Source organism: Prosopis cineraria, unplaced genomic scaffold, assembly GCF_029017545.1.
Source record: "Prosopis cineraria cultivar Desert tree isolate PC_DT_omini unplaced genomic scaffold, ASM2901754v1 PC13, whole genome shotgun sequence".
NCBI classification, from domain to species: domain Eukaryota; kingdom Viridiplantae; phylum Streptophyta; class Magnoliopsida; order Fabales; family Fabaceae; genus Prosopis; species Prosopis cineraria.
Window position 1 is genome coordinate 32,904,122 of NW_026555344.1, and position 20,117 is coordinate 32,924,238.

The window sequence follows — 20,117 nt, forward strand, 5'->3', positions numbered from 1 at the left end:
CTATCAACTTAAATAATGCACCCTTAATAGCATCCAACAATTCAAAATTAACATTTAATACCTAGCTTAGGTTTTCTCAAAATTGAGCAATCACTTATATTATCTCATATAAACCATAACTTTAGGTTTAGAAGCTTAGAACAACTCCCACAGGAACCAATAGCTTCAGCAACAAGTCTTACATACCATAAATTTTCATCTTCCAACCAAAAATCCAACTAAAAAATGCATAGAAATGGAGAGGAAGGAGTGTGGAAGATTCACCAAGGTGTAATCTAGGTCAAAACATCCTATTAGCTTCAAAGCCACTATGCCCTAATAGACTTAGAAACTACTCCCCATTTTCCCTCGACTCCCCTTATGTTTTTTTGAATGCTAGCTTGACTATTTTAAATTTGATATAAGCGATCCATCATGGTACATGGCACATCTACCCCACCTCAGTAGATGGTGCAAAGGAGCCCAGCCCAAATTTTATTTCTCTAGTTGGGCTCAAACAGCCCAAGTTACTTCCTAGCTTGACCTAAAGACTTTAAACAAATTCAATAGGCCTATTAATCATCTCTAATCATCCTCAAATTAATTTTCACATTCATTTACTTTATTACCCTTGATTTACTTACTTAATCTAGATTTTAAATTCTAAGATGTTATAACTTGGTTGTGTGTATGTTTATCCTTAATATAAACCAAGCATGCAATTTATGATTTTGATATGCACTAGGATAAAAATTATAAAATAAAACAATTTTTTGCTTATATTATTAATATGCACAAGGCTAGTAAATTCTAAACTAGAAAATACTATTGTTTTACTTTTAATTTTTGTCCTGAAAACATATACATTTTAAATTTTAATTTATAAAATAGAATTTTATTTGTAAAATAACTAATTTTAAAATATGACATGTTGCATGGATTTTAATTTATGCGGGAATAATACGGCTCAAGGTAACAAATTGTTCTCCATATTTGTTATATGCACATAATAACAAATTATAAAATATTTTTTTGTACGAATAGAAAAGATATTGTTCATATTTTTAATCCACGAGATTGAGGTGGAAATTCTATTATTAATATATAAAAATAGAATATAGTTTGAAAATATAATGAAAGCATCATTGAAATGGTTTGCTTCTGACTTAAATATATGATGTTGATTGTTGATGAATTTATTTTCTATTGCTCACTTACTACCCTTCTCTTCATTGTTGTTTTTCTTGTCGTAAGTATACATATGATTGATAAATAGTACTATAATATTGATTATGCTATTTTCACTTAATTTAAAATCATTATTCATCTATGCATAATTTTTTATTTATTTTTTACTTTTGACTATAATTGTGATTTATAAATCCTATTATAACATAAAGTATATAATATACAGTTTATTACAATACATGTTTCATCTTTCTTAGGTTGATGCATGAGGTGACAATTTTTGAAATAGAATAAATTAATTACATTTTAATTTGCAAGATCAGAGAAATTAATCTTTTATACATTTTAAAATACATATGGGTAACACATTGAAAAATATACTTAAATTTTAATTTACATGAGGCAACCAATCACAAACCCAAAAATATTTTTTGGGGAGTATTGTGGAGGTGAGTAACACCAGGCAATTAAGGCCATCTCCTTAGGCCACAAAAAATATTTACTTATACCCTATATAATTGGTCATCATTTTTCACATTAAATATTAATGTTAATTATATATTTTCATTTAAAATTTATTACTTGCTCATATTCTATATAACTATTCATTAAGAAAAATGATATGAAAATAGATAAATAATAATATAGCAGGCCTCCTAAATCATTTCACCCAGAGTCGGGAGTAAGGGCCGGGCTTGATGGGCCACCCATTTAAGCCCGTTTTAATAAAAGTTCGGGCTTAAAAATTTAATATTTTTTGGCGTAACCGGGCTTCAAAGCCTGGCCCTTTTAAGCCCTAAAAAAACGGGCTCAAGCCCGGGCGGCTCGTGAAGCCCGTTTTACTATTCACAGAGTATTGTTTTCGCTTCTTTCCAGATAATGTGCAAACATTCATTTGCACCCACAATTGGTTGAATTGTTTTGTGCCATTTTATGATAATTTTTATATTTTATCTTGTGATATATGTATAGATATATATTTGATAATAAAATAATTTAATTAATAATTATTGTAGGTGATGATGAAGAAGCTGCAGAAATACTTGATATTGAGCCTCCGCCTCCATCTTCTATAAGTGAATCTACATCTGAGGGTTTTAATATTTTATTTATGGATGATAATGAGGGAGATTTTGATTAGGATTGATGATGATGTTTGCCTTCATCTTATTTAGACTTTTAAATTTTGTTTATTTTTAAAATTATGTGAGACTTTAGTTTGATATATGTTAAATTTTAAAATATTCTAAATAAATTTTAATGTTAAATTTTATTTTATTTTATTTTATTCTTATCCGGACTTACGAGCCCGGCCTTGAGTCCTTTGAATGAGGGCCAGGCTTTAACTTTAGGGTTAAATTAGGGTAATCAGGTTTTAGGGTCCAGGCCCATAAGGACCGAGCTTATATGAGCTAGGCTCGCTCGGTTATCAACTTTAATTTTCACCTTAAACTGCAAAACTCTGAGCAACTTTTATTCTTGAATTAATTATAAAGGATAGATCTTAGTAGAAAATTTATTTTCATGATGCAATTTTAAAGGTGAGATATATTAATCAAAAAAAGAGCACAAGTATAAGGTGGCTAGCCTCCTTGTTGGCCTCTTTAATGTGCATGGACAAAACAAATTTTAAAATAAAATAAATAAATATTTAAATTTTAATTTTCGTAAATAAATAGTTTTTGCACACACTAAAATAAATTATTTTTAAAATATTTATATTTTATTTTCACATTTTAAATATTAAAAATATCCTCGTGTGACGCACAGGCATCTATTTTAGGCAAAATAATAAGAAAGAAAGAGACCAAGTAGGACCTACGAATTTGAATTTGATACCTTACACAGCAAAAAAATGTCCCACTTCTTTGTGTCTTTGTCTTTTTATCCTAAAAGCTGCTTTTCCCTCAAAGAAAATGCAACTATCCAGTTTCTCCCATGCGCTGTCCGAGTCTACATATATATATAATATTGGTTTAGATTGATAGATATTTTATTTATTATTTTTTGAGTTAAATCATGAATTAAAATGTTAAGAATAAATTTCAATAATATGAATTATGCAATTGTAATTGAAATAATTCAAAGTAAATTATAGGATTAAAATACATCTTGAACCTAAAAGCATTTCTGGAAGAGCTATTATAGATACCCTAACCCTTATGCGAAGAAAAATAAAAGTAAAGGAAAATTAGAAGAATAAATTCCTAAAAATGATAAAAAAAAATTACTATTATTAAAAAAAATTAACTTTTTTTTCCTCCCTATTTTCCTTCCACTTTTCTTTTCATCAAAATTAAGATTAAAGAGAATTACATATATATATATATATATAGAATAATGTAGTACATAATTTTTCAAAACTAATGCAATGCAATGCCGCATACACGTGATGAGAGAGCATTATCTATTGATGAAGCTATCAGTTATTTTTTAAAAAATAAAAATCATCACATCAAAAAACGATGTATTAGTTATGATGTGTGAACAATTTAATTTGTTATAAATTTTATGGTATAGAGATATTTTTCTTTGCAATTACATGAAATCTAATACTCAACTACTCCTTCCATTCCTTCATATAAAGTAAACTGTCAATTTTTTTTTTTAAAAAAATCAATGTTTAATATAAGGCAAAGTTATAGCTATTATTTTTTATTTCAATTTTACCCCTTCTTTATCTATTATAATTTGAATTTCTAAATAATAATTTATTATAGTTATTAATGGCAGAAAAGGTAAAATTAAAAAGTTACTGTTTTTTTACAATTTTAAGAATATAACTATAATTTCTTAATAGGTGCAAACTACAAAGTTGGTTAATTTTGTCCTATATTAAGAATTAGAGGGAGTTATAAGTCACCTCCAAGTTCCAGCTTGTTTTACCAAATTTTTTTTTAAAAAACTTAAAATGTACTAATGTTGTCTAAAAATTTAATGTTTTCTAGTCTGTAACTATTAAAAATATATATTTTAATAATATACTTTCTTTTACTAACATTTTATGGGGCATAAAAAACTTGTGATAAACATTTAATAATATGATTTATAAAAAATTTATTTTCTCTCCACTTTGTAAATAGATTCAGGAGTATAATTCGTGGAACCTTATGCAAGCACATTATCCATGAGTCATGACTTATGTGGATTAATTAGATGCATAAACTGTGGTCAAGCACCAAAAAACCAAAAATAAATTAACTTATTTATTCAAGCACCAAAAAACCAAAAATAAATTAACTTATTTATTTTGAATCATGGTATTTATTTAATTGGGACATAGTTTCTTTTTCTTTTCTTTTTTTTTTTGGGCCAACATTTGAGACATAGATTCTAACAAATTCTGTTTTGTAATATGACCGGGAAGGGATGATGTTGATTTTGGGATCATGATCATCACGTGACACGAGAGTCAACATCACCAAACGAGACACTGAAACAGTATGAAATCGCTATGGTGGTGATGCGAATATCAAACAATTCATATACAAACAAACAAGTACCATAAAATACTATAAATAAATATAAATCACAGTAAATGAATTTACTACAGGGTGAATTACAATTAAGTTTTAAAAGAATGAATTAATAATATTTAAGTATTTGATAAAAAAATTTATAAAATAAATTATAAATATTAATTTAAACAATTACAAACATAAATTTTTGTTATAATTTAAAAATTATATTTAATATTTAAATATTTATTTATAATTCAAGTTCTTAATTTTATAATAATTTAAATTAATATTTTTAAATTATTTTTTAAAAAAATCTGTCAAAAACTTACTCCCTTTATTTAAAAATATAAAATATTTTTTGAGAACTTAAATGTTAAAAAATATAATACATTTTTAGTCTTTTAAAATGTAATTATTATCTTTTTTTTAAAAGTGCCCCTAATGACTTTATATTTATTGTAGGGTGTTTAATAGAGGTAAATATAAAAAAAATATGACTAGTTTAAAAGTAAATAACTACTTTATTGAAGAGTAAAATTCAATTAAAAATATATTATATTTTTTAATATAAAAAATAACTGATATTAATTTAATATTTTAAAACCCAACTATCATCTTGCTCTTGCTATGCTCCATTTTACTAGCTTTTCATGTGTGAAAGAGAGTACGGTTTGGGAATACACTAATGAGGCTATTCAGAAATCGCTGTACCGGTACCAGCAGAGGGAGTAAAATTTCAAGCCTACAGCAAACTAGGAGTACTAGAAAATATAATTTTTTGATCAAAATAAAATCTTACTCCATCCATTATAAAAAATAAAATATTTTTAATCAAATCACATCCTTCATAAAATAATTATTTATTTTTAAATTAATTTTATTTTTTTATATTTATTTTTATTAAACACTCTATAATAAATATAAAGTCATTCATTAATAGGGACATTTTAAAAAAAAATAATTATCCCTCAAAAGATTAAAATTTTTTTACATTTTTAAACATCCAACTCTTCAAAAAATATCTTACATTTTTAAACGGAGGGAGTACATGATAAAGTTAAACTTAATAACTCATTTAATATTATAAGATATTTTTTTTTAAAGTATCATGTTCAAAAATATAAAGTATTTTAATTGCAAATATTTTTCTCAAAAATACCTTTAATTAGGTAGGTAATTAATAAGATTTTTTGATTAAAACCCACAATTAAATAAGATTAAACATGTAAAAAAATATAATTTTAAAAATAATTAATTAAATTATTATGAATATAATTCAATTAATTAAAAGTGCTTTGGGAGTAATATACAATAAAATATAAAGATCTATAAACTCAAATTTTGTATTTTAAATTAAGAAGAATCACATCCAAAAATCTAGAAAGATAATTATTTACAAACTCAATACAAAATAAATTATTATTAAAATGAAAAATAAACTCTTTTTTTAATAAGGCTTATTATTACTTTTTATCTGTGAATAATTATTTTTTTTTTAATTTTTGATTGTGACTCTATCTTTAAATTAAGATGTTGTATGATTTCAATTTTCTTGTACATTTTACTAGCTTTTTAAATACCGGCAAAAGAGGGTCCAAGTGGGGTATGCATGAATGATTAAAGTTGAATACCATTAATTGGCCACAGGGAACAACCATGCATTTGAAAGTTGTACTGTTATAGATAACAAAGTCATAAAGCTACGTTGAAACTTAATTCCGCCTATTACAAGGACAATCATGCTTCATGCGTCAGATAACAACTCACCACATGCCCCCAAAAAAAAAAAAAAACTAAGAAAAGAAATAAATAAATAAATAAAAACTTGAGATAATTTTAATAAAAATTCCTTTAACCATACTTATTTAAATTTGCAACCCCTAAATTTTTAAAATTTTACTGTAGTTTAGAAATACTGATTTGATGTTAAATGTATGAGAAAAATGACAAAATAGCCCTTCATTTAAATTAATATCAAAACTGTCATACTTCAGTTGTTGATTACCATACTTCATTTATTCACATACTCAAAGAATGTTCTTAATTGCTCCATTTTACTTGTTTATTTTTCTAAAATAAAATTCAGTAAAAGTCTGGCAATAAAGAAATGAAGTAAGGCAATAAATAATAATTCGTGGGTAAATAAACAATGTACATTATAAGAATCAATAAGTTGTTTTAAGATTATTTAAACACTTAAAATAAAAAAAAGTTACGTAGGGTAATTAACAAAATTTTATAAATAAATTAACAAGTAAAGTAAGCTAATGAATAAATGAAGCAGGGAAGTTATGATATATATTTAAATGAGAGATAATTTTATCATTTTCTTCACAAATTTAATATCAAATTGATACATTTAGACTGCAGTATCATTTAAAAATTTCAGAGGCTTTAAATTTAAATAAGTGTGATCGGTGGTTTTTATTGAAATTCTCCTTAAAAGCCCCCTTTAATTTCTTTCAGAAATCCGTATTTTCAGTGACTGAAAATAGTTAATTTTAAATAATTTGCAAACTTTAAATCTTTTTGGTAGACCAAACAAGTGTTTTTTGGCCAAAAAACGAGTCCATTTCTGACCAAACGAGCTTTAGAGACACTATTTTTTTGTTCACATTATTCAACTGATCCAACCCTTTTAAATGGATTCTTGTTTCTCTTTTTCTTCTCCTTTTTTTTTTTTTATTTTTACTATGCTATTGGTATCCAAAGGGATGTGTGCTTTTCACTTTTTAATTTTTACTATGCTTTCTGAATGGATTTTACATAAAAAGTACAATAGTTAAAAAAAAATGTTCCTTTACTCTTCAATTTTTACTCATGAAATATCATATAGATTCATTGATTAATTAATATCAAATATAAATCATGAGTCCAACAATATCTATACATGAATATCTATACATGATATAAGATCAGTAGAAAATTTCACTAATTATAGACCATTAACAATGCAACTAATTGCCTCAAAAATCATGTAAAATAGGTGAGCCACATTCTAATTTTAGATATAAAATTTATAGGAATATGTATATTGTTATCACAAGGTGAAATAAAAAAAAATAAAAACTCATTTTCTCTAACTCTATGAACTAGACAAGCTCTACCTTGTGATATTATTTTTTTAAGAAAAGAAACTATTTGGTTAAAATAGTACCAACGCAGAAGGATTGTTTTAGTTAATATAAGATCTTGAAAATTAAAATATCTATAGTAAAATATTATTATTAAAATTTAAATAAATTAATATTATTATTATTATAATTAAACTTAACAAAGTTTGTTTTATGAAGTGTTTGGTTTAGTGCCAGTGGTTCCAACACCAACACACACACTTCATTGAAAATTTAGTGAATTGACGTCTAAATTAATTCAAAGCCATAATAGAATTGGTCATTTGCAGAGTTAGTTTACATTATTGATTCAACCCGTCCATTTAAATGTTTAATATTATAGACTATATATCAAGTTTTCTTAATGATGGAAATAGTATATCAAGGACTTACATTTACACATACATACATACATATATTTATATTTATATTAAGGAAGTACCATTTTCAAAATATTGTTCTATTATATAACACTTGAGTGCAGAGGCAGAGCCAGTTTAGGATGTAAAGGGAGGCCAAAATTTGGGTTGTCAACAAGTGATCATGTCTATACAAATTTCATCATTTTTAAAATTATCAACTCTCTCTACATATTTAATATATAAGTTTTTTAACTTTGTCTTTATTTAATATATATATATATATACACATATGCATATATATGTACATATGTATATATATTTTATCAACGTATTCTCTCTCTCATCAGCATTTATCCTTTTCTTCTCCTAATTTTCTTTTACCTCTAACCATTTCCTCTTTATTTTTCCCTCTATCTTAATGGCGGTAAAAGAAAACAATAATAATATATTTTTTTTGAATAAAACTAAAAAAAATTTCTATCTACATTATAAATAACTTAAATCCTGATAGCCTATTTTATCTCAACTTACTCTCTCTCTCTCTCATCATTACTTAATCCACCCCCGCCCCAAAAAAAAATCCCTTATTTAAAATTGACTTCATTTTCTTAAAGCATGTAGAATCTACAAAACCCAGAAAAATCATTGTAGATACATCATTAAACCTTACCCCAAAACATTTTTATATGAAGTCATGGTTAAGAGACATATATTCTATAACTATGTGACCTATACCTCTTTTTTACATTGGTTGCTTGTATAACCAGTGTAAAAAGTTTTTGAACAATCCTAGTTATTTATGAAATTGTCACCACATACATTTTTTACACCACTTGCATTTTAACAGGTATAAAAACTAAGTGTAAAAGTGTTTTTTTTTTTTATAGTAGTGTGGATTATGATCTTTGAGGATGGATCATATTGTATTAAGAATAATCGGTACATGATTGAAACAAGTAGGAAAAAGAACTAATTCCACTTAAACAAGATTAAAGATTTGAACCTTATGGATTAAAAAAATCAAATTATTATAAGAGGTTTATCTACTTAAGAAAGGGAATTTTGCTGTCTCCACTCGTTTGCCTCTAAAAAACTAATTTCTACATACAGAAATTTTAATTGGCAATATATTTATACTCAGAGTGGTCCTATTAAATCACATGACTTTTGCATGCAATTTCAATGCAACTCTCAAAATTGGGCACTCATTAACTAATTATAGCATGTGAGCTAAATAGAAACTGGAAAGTCATTATAAAAGTAAATAAATAAATTATTTCTTGAACTTTAATTTAATAGCATCATAAAATCTAAATTTATTTATTGTGCAAATTAGTCTCTCAACTTTTAAAATGGTATAATTTAACTCTTATAATTAACAAAAATTAACTTTAGCTGTTAGTTGATCAAAAAATGATAAAAAAGAACCTCAAAAATTACAAAAAAGGGGGCCAATTTTTTTTACCCTTTTCCATAATTTTTAGGTCCTTTTATTTAATTTTTGAGATTCTTTGATATCATTTTTTAATTAATTAATAATTAAAATTAATTTTTATTAACGATGTAGTCTAGATTGTACCACTAACAGTTTAAAATTATTTTTTTTAATTTTGACAAAATAATTAAAGATGACTTATATATAATATCTGAATAAATAAATTGGATGGGGGGTGTATAAATAATAAGATATTCATTATTGTACTACTGCTTGCATGCTTTTGCCCTCAAGGGTGGGAATATTTGTATTTTTATGCGTTTAAACTTTAAAGAGACCACACGCTTCTCTAAGCAAAGGCATAGAGAGATGAGATTTGACCATTGTGGTGGCTCTTTACTTTAAAATAACGTGTGTATCTTAATCCAGACGAAACGCGCTTACACTTTTTCATATTATATTTATATTAGGGAGCAAAACAAGTATGGCGCGAGACCCATACTTTCTGAGAGTGCTACTTTAAACCATATTAATAATGTCAACATTTTATTGATGAATAATTTATAATACTCCGTTTTCAAATAAAAAACTATTATTTTTATTTATAAATTAAATTATAAGTTTTAAGAAGTATTTATTATATTTTTTTCAATTGTCCATCATAAAATTAATATTTAATTTTATTAGACCAATTTAATTCATTAATTATAAAGATAATTTAGTCCAATTTTTAAATTTTTAAATGTAATTATTATATTTAATCAACTTTTTAAATTATATATAAATTATTTATTTTTTTATATTTAGAAACCAAGGGAGTGAAGTACTTCAAATTAAATAATTAGATATTCTTTGAATGGTACGAATCTATCTTGAGCTTAATGATGTCGTACAAACATAATTTTTGGTTTAATTGATCGAGCTCAAAAATTTATTCAATGCTTGTCATACAAAAGCCGTAATTTTTATAATACAGATTAGTTTTAATAAAAAAAATTAATCTCTCATAACATCCGTGATGGATTAATATTTGAATCTCTATTAAAAAATCAATGAAGAATCAAATTTTTTTATTTGGAGGAGGGGGTAATTATACTTGGAGAACATTTTACCAAGGATCCAACGATGAAATAATAACCATTCTAATAACGTAAAAATTCAAATATTTTGAAGGAACAAGGTTATTTTTTTAATACTTTTCAAAATTGTAACTTTTTTTACATAAATTGCCATTTTTTATTATTCATGTATATTTTTTTATTAGAACCAATTATATTCAATACACAATTAGCGGAGATTTAAATTTTATTCCATCATAGGACTAACTCATTTCATTGAATCCAACTCTCATTTGTATTAAATTGTTTGCATATGTCCTTCTATTGAATGCTATTTTGTTTAAGGCATAATTATGTATTAAATGTGGATATATCTTTTAATAAAAATTCAAATCTTATTTTATGAGGGATTATCTTTTTTTAGACCAAACTCCTTTGGTGAAATTGCCATTTAAATTTCTTGAAGTTATACATCTAACATTTCTTTTAATATTTTGAAGGCTAAATTATAAGTCGAGGATGCCGAGAATGACAACTTTTATATAGTTAATGGTAATTAACTTTATATTTTGAGAATAATATTTTTTCTTAAAAAAAATTTCTAAAGTTAACTTTTTCATCCATCGATGTGTCTTTGATGATGTAATTTTCCAAGCTCGATTCTTTTTCAGACTTTATGACATTTTGAATGGCTTATGCTTTCTCACGAGACTGAAAGGTTGTAACGTTTATTCCAAATAATTAGTGTGGGACAATATGTTGTGAGATATAAATTTAAGATCATGTGTAATTATTCTGTACCCTTCACCTCTTTTATAAAACATTTTTGAAAGTGATTTAGAGACTGTTTGAAAAAGTTTTGATTTTATTATTTTGAAAATTAATATTTTATAAAGCATGTTTTGATAATAAAAAATATTAAAAATACGTATTTTTTTATTTTTTTATTACTTAAAATAATAATTCCATAACATCTAAAAGTTATTTTCATTTTTTTTTGTTCTCTAGAAGAATATTTAATTTGTTTTCTAAAATATTTTTTAAAAACATATTACCAAATAAATTTTTTTATTCTCTTATTTTGGAGAACAGAAAATTATTACCAGAATATGTTGCCAAACAGGCCTTTAGTCTGACAAAGTATTAGGTGTTTTGAAAAAAAATAAAATTTTATTAATGATAATTTTTTCAATATACATTTCATTACTTCATTCTTTAGATAAATTTTCTTCTTTATCTCTCGTTAATGAGTGCACTTTCATCGTTCCTATACATAACAGGTTTTTTAAAATCTTGTTTTTATTAGCATGTTTTTTAATAAATGAATTATTATACTCTTATTAAATTGAAAAGAGAAAAAGATAAGTACTTTAATTAGTTTATTTTTAAAAAAGAGATTCATTTTTTATTTAGAATAATTAAAGGTAAAATTGAAATGTTGATGTACCTTTAATTAGATAACCAACTTTTATGAGTTTACTTGTTTCGGTTAAAAATATTTTATATATAAAAACGGAGGGAGCATTTTTGAAAGTTTATAAAAAAATTAAGATTACAAATTATATTTAATAAACTTCATGTTATTTTGTAAAAAAATATCTTATGAATTGAGACAGGGGAATAATATATAAGATTTTTAGATTATACACACACATTCTCCCTTCTGTTCTAATTGTATAGAAAAGTCTTAAAGCTTTATTTAATTCTAAATATAAGATATAGATGTAGAAGTTAAATTTTTTCTATTATCATCCTTCTTTAATTACAGAAATTGTATTTTTAGGTAAATTTTATTGTAGCAATTAATTTTGATAAAAAAGGTAAAATTGAAAAGTCAAACATAAAGTTAGTAATTCAGATAAAATTCAATAAGTCAACTCGAACTAGCTTAAAAAAGGTTAAGGTCATGTTTGACTATATGAGCTTTTTTAAAGAGTAAGTTATGGCTAGCCTGACCTGAATAAACCTGATCGTCGAAATTACCGGTTTTATATATATGTATAGTTGATGATTTTAACTACGCCCAACAAGCCAACCAAACCTAGTTGAAAAAAGTTAAAGTCAGATTTCACTATATGGGATTTTTTTAAAAAAAGATAGGATATTTTAAGTTCAATTCAAATAAGCTTGACCCGAATTGAGCCTAATCCAAATAAGCACGCCCTATTCAAATTACCGACTCTACTCAAACATTTTGTAAAGTTTAAAGATATTAGCTATATACTACTCCTTCCAGTTTAAAATATAAATTTTTTTTTCTCAATTAATCTTGTTTCAAAATATAAACAATTTAGTATATGTAATTTTTTTTATTTTACTCATTGTATTTATTAATTCAAATCTTTGTATAAATATATCTTTTACTTATTATAAAGTACATTGATAATTGAAATTAAAAATAAAAATAATATATATTTTTATGGAAATAAAGACTTTATTAATATGCCAAATTTTTTAAAAAATTATTTATATTTTCGACAAGAAGTATTTTTAAGAAATGTGACATTGGTTAATTTACCTGTGTACCCTCTGAGACTCAAAGTAATATATTTACATTAGAGAAAGAGGGGGTCCATCATCCATTAATGAGATGCCAAATTCAAAAGTTTTCCTTTTCTCTAGGTAGACGAAGTCAAAAGTTTGTCTTTAGGGCGTAAAAAACGTATTCAAACATCACAAGAAAATCATCACAAACTTTTTTTTAGGGATGATAAGAATTGCGGGCATTTCAACGATAATACTGATGATAATTGAATACATTGAATTATTAAAACATAAAGGAAGGACTATAATCTTTATTTATAATTAAAAAATAATTATTAAAATAATCGACAAAATGTAATTTATAAATTTAAGTGAAGTTAATTATAAATTTAAGTAATATTACTCATAAATTACTCCCTCCCATACATTTTTAATCAACTCGAATATTAAGAAATGCGTTATAAATTAGTTAAGGGTGTTGATTTTTTTTTAAAATTTTTTATTGAAATTCCAAATTACACTTAATTAAAACTATTAATTTTATTTTTAAATTTTCAATTCAAACATCACATCCAAATGAATTAAAAGGATACATGGGGATATTTGAAAATAAACTCATTAATGTTTTATTAAGTTTTATAAGGTGTCTTCTATTAAAGGGAAAAAGCTTCTCGAGGTGTCTTATATTATAACGATTAGAAGGAATAATGAAATATTGATTGCAAATGTATAGATAGTGTAATGAATTATATTTATGTATAGTCACTTATATATTTAAGGATAATTACTTGTGAACTTTAAGAAGGGCAATGGTAACATTATAAAAATTTAATTGTAAATATATGAAATGTCAGTTGTGAATGAATATGAATAATTAGTCACTTTTGTTGATGTATATACTTATAAAACTATCTATCTATTTACAATTAATTTTTCATATATTTATAAGTGATCTTCTTTAAATTTACAACTAACTTTTGTTAAATTTATGAGTGATCTTTTATTGGTTATCTTAATAATTAGAAATTGGAAATATTTTCTATTAAAAATGGAATATTCTAATTGTAAATGACAGTTATGGTTATTTTCTGGCATTTCAATATTTTAAGTTCTTTAATTGATATTAATGTCTTTACAAGGTCTCTAATTATCATCTTCCCTATTTTTTTAGATAAAAAATAATTGAATATCTAATACATTAGTTAGATTTGAATATTTTCATGTCTAATTAAGATAAAAGTGATAAAACATATAGCACAATTAAGGGTTAAACACGGGTGTGTGTGGGTTAAAAGTTAATTAATTTATAAATTAGTGTAATCTATTTTCATGTCTAATACGTTAGTGTAATCTATCCGATTCTATTGATATGATACCTTTGAAAAGTTAATTTTAATTTAAAATGCAAAATATATTATAATAATTAAATTACTTTTTTTAATTTTATTTATTTTTAATTAATATGGAGGTATCTAAGGTAGCTGTTTTATTATTTAAAATTAATGTTAAAAAATGAAGTGCACATTATTTTTTTATGATATTAAAATTAAATTTAATTTTTTTTAAAATATGTAAAACCGCTGATAGTGACAACATTATGATCTTAAAATAGTGATTAGAAATAACTCAGGGCTTGAAGAAAAGAGTGAAGTGGGAGGAGTTCCGTTACGTCTCCCGCCAATTAGGCGCTTGGGATTGAGGTCTCTTATTAGGCTTTACAAAAAAAGGGTTGAAAATTAGAAACATCAAAACAAAACGGTGGGTTCACCTGAATCTTAGCTGTATCCACTTTCTTCCATTCCTCAGTTTCACTCTCTTCCTTCTTCTTTCCACCTTTTCACACTCCACACACTCACTCGACCTTCAGAACTCAAGTCCCCACAAATCATCCGCCATTACTGACCCTCTTCACCTACAATCTCGCTCCCCCAGAGCCACACCCCACACAGAAACATTCACAATGACCATCTTCTTCTTCTTCCTCCTCCTCCTCCTCTTTTCCTCTAAACCCTTTGTTTCTTCCTCATCCCGCAGGAGCCTCCACGAACCCTTTAAGCCATTGGACAACCAGTCTCCTCCTCTTCCTCCTCCTCCTCCTTCTGCTGCTTCTGCTTCTGCTTCGCCCCCAGAAGCCCCCACGTTACCGTCTTCCACAAATACCCCTGACTCTCCTCCCTTTTTCCCCTCTTATCCTGCTTCTCCTCCTCCTCCTCCTCCTGTCGCTACCTTCATTTCTTACCCTGCCAATATATCTTCTCTTGCTATCCCTCAAACCCCCAGACAGAAACCTAACTCTTCCTCTAAGCTTGTTGGTGTTAGTGTTGCAGCTGTTCTCTCCGCTGTTGCCTTTGTCGGGATTTCCGCCTTCGTCTATTGCCAGTGGGGACGACGGAGGCCATATTCTGAAGACGAGAAGATTATCAGATCCGAGAGTAATCTCAGGTTGTTTGCTGACAATGTTGAAGCTGGTAGTGCGAGTCGCAAGGTTAGGCATACTGCGTCTTCCGCCAGCTCTGAGTTTCTTTATCTCGGTACTGTTGTTGATTCGCGCGGTATTGGCGACGATTGTGGCCGTCCTGATGCTCGAGGCAATGATAATGGTGGTGGCAGTGCTGGTGCTATGGACCCTCGCAGAATGGACTCGCCGGAGCTCCAACCGCTTCCGCCGCTGGCCCGGCAAGCTTCGTGCCAGCAGAATGGAGCGGAGCGTGATGATGTGGGTTCGACTGCTACAGCGGACGAAGACGAAGAGGAATTCTACTCGCCGAAAGGGTCTTTGGGTGGTCGTGATAGCTCAAGCGCTACCGGGTCGGGTTCTCGGAGGGTGTTCGCGGATAATGGAGGTGAAAATATTGGTGGACGAAGCTGTGACTCTGGTTCTACTTCCTTTTCTTCTACCTCGGGTTCGCCGGACCGGTCACATTCCGCTAGTCTCTCACCGCCGGTTAGCTTAAGCCCCAAAAGGTCGCAGCCGAAAGCACCGGAGACTTCAGTAGTCCACGGCGCTTCTCTGGGGGTACAGACAAACCAAGTTGAATCACCTGCGTTATCTTCTGTTCACAATAATAACCGGTATGTCAATGTGCAATCTTCTTCCCTGTCATCGTCATCTTCAACTCCAGAGAAAGCTTTTGCTTGTGAAGGCCAATCTCCTTTGCTGTCTCCACTCTCGTTATCACCAAGTAGAGCTTTGCAGAAGAATTCTAATTTGTCATCACCAAGATTATCTAATGCAGTTTCAGAGGGAGTGGCGAAAAATGCAGGAGCTTCTCCAAGATTATCGAATGCTTCATATCAAAGCAGGAAGTCTGTGACATCATCTTCAGCTTTTTCTCTGCCATCATCTCCAGAGAAAGCGTGGGAACGAAGCTTTGATCAGTCTCCAAGAATTTCTAGCTTCTCTGATCGGTATAGGCAATCTCCTCTGTCTCTGTCATCACGGCCATTGTCTCCAACATTACTTTCATCACCAGAAACGGAATTGTGCAAAATTCCAGTTCAAGATTCCCCCCCACAGCGTAAACGATGGGAGATTCCTGTTCTCTCAGCACCCGTTTCTCAGCCGCATCCTACAGTTTTAGCTCCGCCTCCTCCTCCGCCGCCTCCTCGAAAACAATGGGAAATTCCAGCTCATTCAACACCCACTGCTCAGCCCATTTCTAGGCCACCTGAGCTAATACCTCCTTCAAGACCTTTTGTGTTGCAAAACCCAACAATAAAGGTTTCACCTGTTGAGATGCCACCGAGTTCTGAAAATGCAGGGGTGGTTGATGAAACCCAGAAACCGAAGTTGAAGCCACTGCATTGGGATAAAGTGAGAGCGAACTCTGATCGTGAAATGGTGTGGGATCACTTGAGAACAAGTTCTTTTAAGTAAGAATATTAGTTATCACTTTAGTCATCTTTTGTTGTTTTAACTGTTTAACATTTTAGATATGTTATTGTTGGAATTTACAATCCATGTTGCTGGATTAAGTGCATAATTTCGGGTTTGCTGCAGATTGAATGAGGAAATGATTGAAACTTTGTTTGTGAATGCGCCCAAGTGTTCGACTGTACACCCAGGTTTTTCCCAGCAAAGTGAGGAGGACAGAATACTTGATCCTAAAAAATCGCAAAATATTTCGATTTTACTGAGAGCACTTAACGTCACTATAGAAGATGTTTGTGAAGCTCTTTTAGAAGGTATATAATATCCCTTTCATTAAGAGTAATATCATAGAATTTGAAATCTTGAGTTCTCTGGTGGTGTTTTCTTTTGTTTTTTTTTGGGTCATTATTGATATTCTGATGAAGAAGAACAAGGAAGCATATTCTCACTCCCATCCAAACCTCTTTAAACGAATTACTGCATAGCTTTCATAGAGACCCTCTTCTAATATCAGGGAAGATGTAGCCCTTTCATTATTCTCTAGTTTCTTGATTTATTAAATGCCTCTCAGGTTTTACCAACTGTTGAAGCCTCATGTTTCTCTCTTTAATCAAGTCATTGTCCCCATGTTGCTGGAAGTTTCTCTGATAATATTGTCTGTCAGTACAAGTTATTATAGCGCTATTGTCAGAGATTTGGATGGTAGTCTTTGGCGGGATATATTCAATCCACTGCTGCAATATGATTTTCATTCAGATACACAACCAGAGACTTAAACCGTTTAACTCCCTACAGGTAGTGCTGATACACTTGGATCAGAACTGCTTGAAAGCTTGTTAAAGATGGCGCCGAGCAAGGAAGAAGAGCGGAAATTGAGGGATCACACAGATGACTCGCCAACCAAGCTTGGTCCTGCAGAGAAATTTCTGAAGGCTGTGCTTGATATACCTTTCGCATTCAAAAGGGTGGAAGCAATGCTGTACATTGCAAACTTTGAGTCTGAGCTGGAGTATCTCAGGAAATCATTTGGAATTCTGGAGGTAATCAACCATTCTTTCCCTCTGTTATGTTTTTTGGAGGAATCATTGGAAAGTTGTATGAAAAGATGAAATGCATGGAAACTTGAAAGATGAATTTGAGTTCTGATCTGAAAATTGATGTGTGCATTTGTGACTGGCATTTTTGCAGGCTGCATGTGAAGAACTGAGAAATAGTAGAATGTTCTTGAAACTTCTGGAGGCTGTGCTTAAAACCGGGAACCGCATGAATACCGGGACCAACCGAGGCGATGCACTTGCCTTCAAGCTTGATACACTTCTCAAGCTTGTTGATGTCAAAGGTGCAGATGGAAAAACCAGTCTCCTGCATTTTGTTGTCCAGGAAATAATAAGAATCGAAGGTGCTCGTCTCTCAGGTACCAATCAAACTCCTAACCCTAGCTCCATTGAAGATGCCAAGTTCAGGAAACTTGGACTGCAAGTAGTATCTAGTCTGAGTTCAGAGCTGGCAAATGTAAAGAAGGCTGCTGCCATGGATTCTGAAGTTCTCATCGGTGAAGTCTCTAAACTTTCTCAAGGACTAAAGAACGTTGCCGGCATCTTGCAATTGATCAAAACTACCAAGTTGGACGATGAAAACAGCAGGAAATTTTCAGAGTCCATGAACAAATTCACGAGGGTGGCTGAAGAGGAGATTCTGAAAGTTGAAGCTCAGGAAAGAGCTGCTTTGTCCCTTGTGAAGGAACTCACAGAGTACTTCCATGGTAACTCAGCCAAGGAAGAAGCTCATCCTTTCAGAATCTTCATGGTGGTGAGAGACTTTCTCACGATTCTTGACCGGGTCTGCAAAGAAGTGGGTATGATCAACGAGCGAACCATCGTTAGTTCTGGGCATAAATTTCCAGTTCCAGTCAACCCTATGCTTCCACAACCTCATCCTGGCTTATGTGATGGAAGGCGTGAATGCAATTCTTCAGATGATGATAATTCGTCTCCATAGCTCTGAAATGGTCTTGATTGCATGTTCTGATAGAAACAACCTCACACAAGGTGTGATTTTTAACTAGTTGAAGTGTGCATGTAAAATTTTTTGTAAAAAATCATGTAAAAGATTGAAACTGTATGCCATTGTTGGTAATATATAAAGTAGAATATTTTCTTTGTGAAGAACCAGTTCTCTCCAATGACTCATGATTAGGAGACGCGTCTGTGGCTGCTATGCCTAATTATAATTGCCCAAGGCGCCTTTTTTTTTTTTTTGTATAGGTTACGGAAAAACCAAAGTCACGCAAACACAAAAGAACTTCGTATCCAAATGGTGGAACATCAAAATTCTTAACGTCTAATTTAATGTTCAACTAATCAGAGTATCATTATCGGCTTCTCTAAACATGTCTGTGAGTTGGATATAGTTAATATAATCTATCAATGATACTCCGTCGATTTAATATTATGAGATAGTTTTAATTGAAATTTTGCTCCCCACTGAGTTAGTTGTCTTTAAAATTTTATACTTTTTCTATATTGTTATTTAATATAATATCTCAATTAAAAAATAATTAAATTGCAAAAATACTCTGAATTTTTTTTTCCCATACGCTTGACATCCTAAACTTTTTTTTGTAATATTTTTATCTTGAAAGTTTCAAAAACAAAACATTTTCATCCCACCGTTAAAAATTACAAACATTGACTATTAATTGAAGCTTGATTAGGATATTTTATGATTTTGTCCTTTTTTATTTTGGATTTTTGGATTTTTGTTTTTACTCTTTGAAAGAAGAAAAGTTAAAAATTACTTGTTGGAAGAAGAAAAGTTAAAAAATTCACCGGAGAATGAAATTAGAGATTAAATACAATAGGAAGGAGGGAAAAAAATATAAAAATATCCTTTATCAAACTTCCATTTAATGATCAACGTTTGCAATTTGTAACTGTGGGATGAAAATGCTCTATTTTTGAAACTTTTGAAAAAAAAAATGTTTTAAAAGGTTTAAGATGCCAAACGTCCATGAAATAATGTTTCAAAATATTTTTGCCCTTTAACTCATTAAAAAACCTTATTAATTACACCCCTTAATTAAATATCTTTGAAACAATTTCATTAATTACATCAGACTCAAAATACTTTATATTTTTCAACATCTTATCTAAAAAAATGCCTTTTA

At 29.0% G+C, this 20,117-nt stretch overlaps 1 protein-coding gene across 1 annotated transcript; it reads left to right on the plus strand.

Annotated features, from left to right (window-relative positions):
• The first annotated feature begins 14,849 nt into the window (after positions 1–14,849).
• Positions 14,850–19,119, plus strand: LOC129290818 (formin-like protein 1). Its single transcript, XM_054927828.1, has 4 exons — positions 14,850–16,953; positions 17,081–17,265; positions 17,747–17,991; positions 18,140–19,119. The coding sequence occupies exons 1-4, from the start codon at positions 15,041–15,043 to the stop codon at positions 18,947–18,949; spliced, it is 3,153 nt and encodes a 1,050-aa protein (XP_054783803.1). The 5' UTR covers positions 14,850–15,040; the 3' UTR covers positions 18,950–19,119.
• Positions 19,120–20,117: the final 998 nt, after the last annotated feature.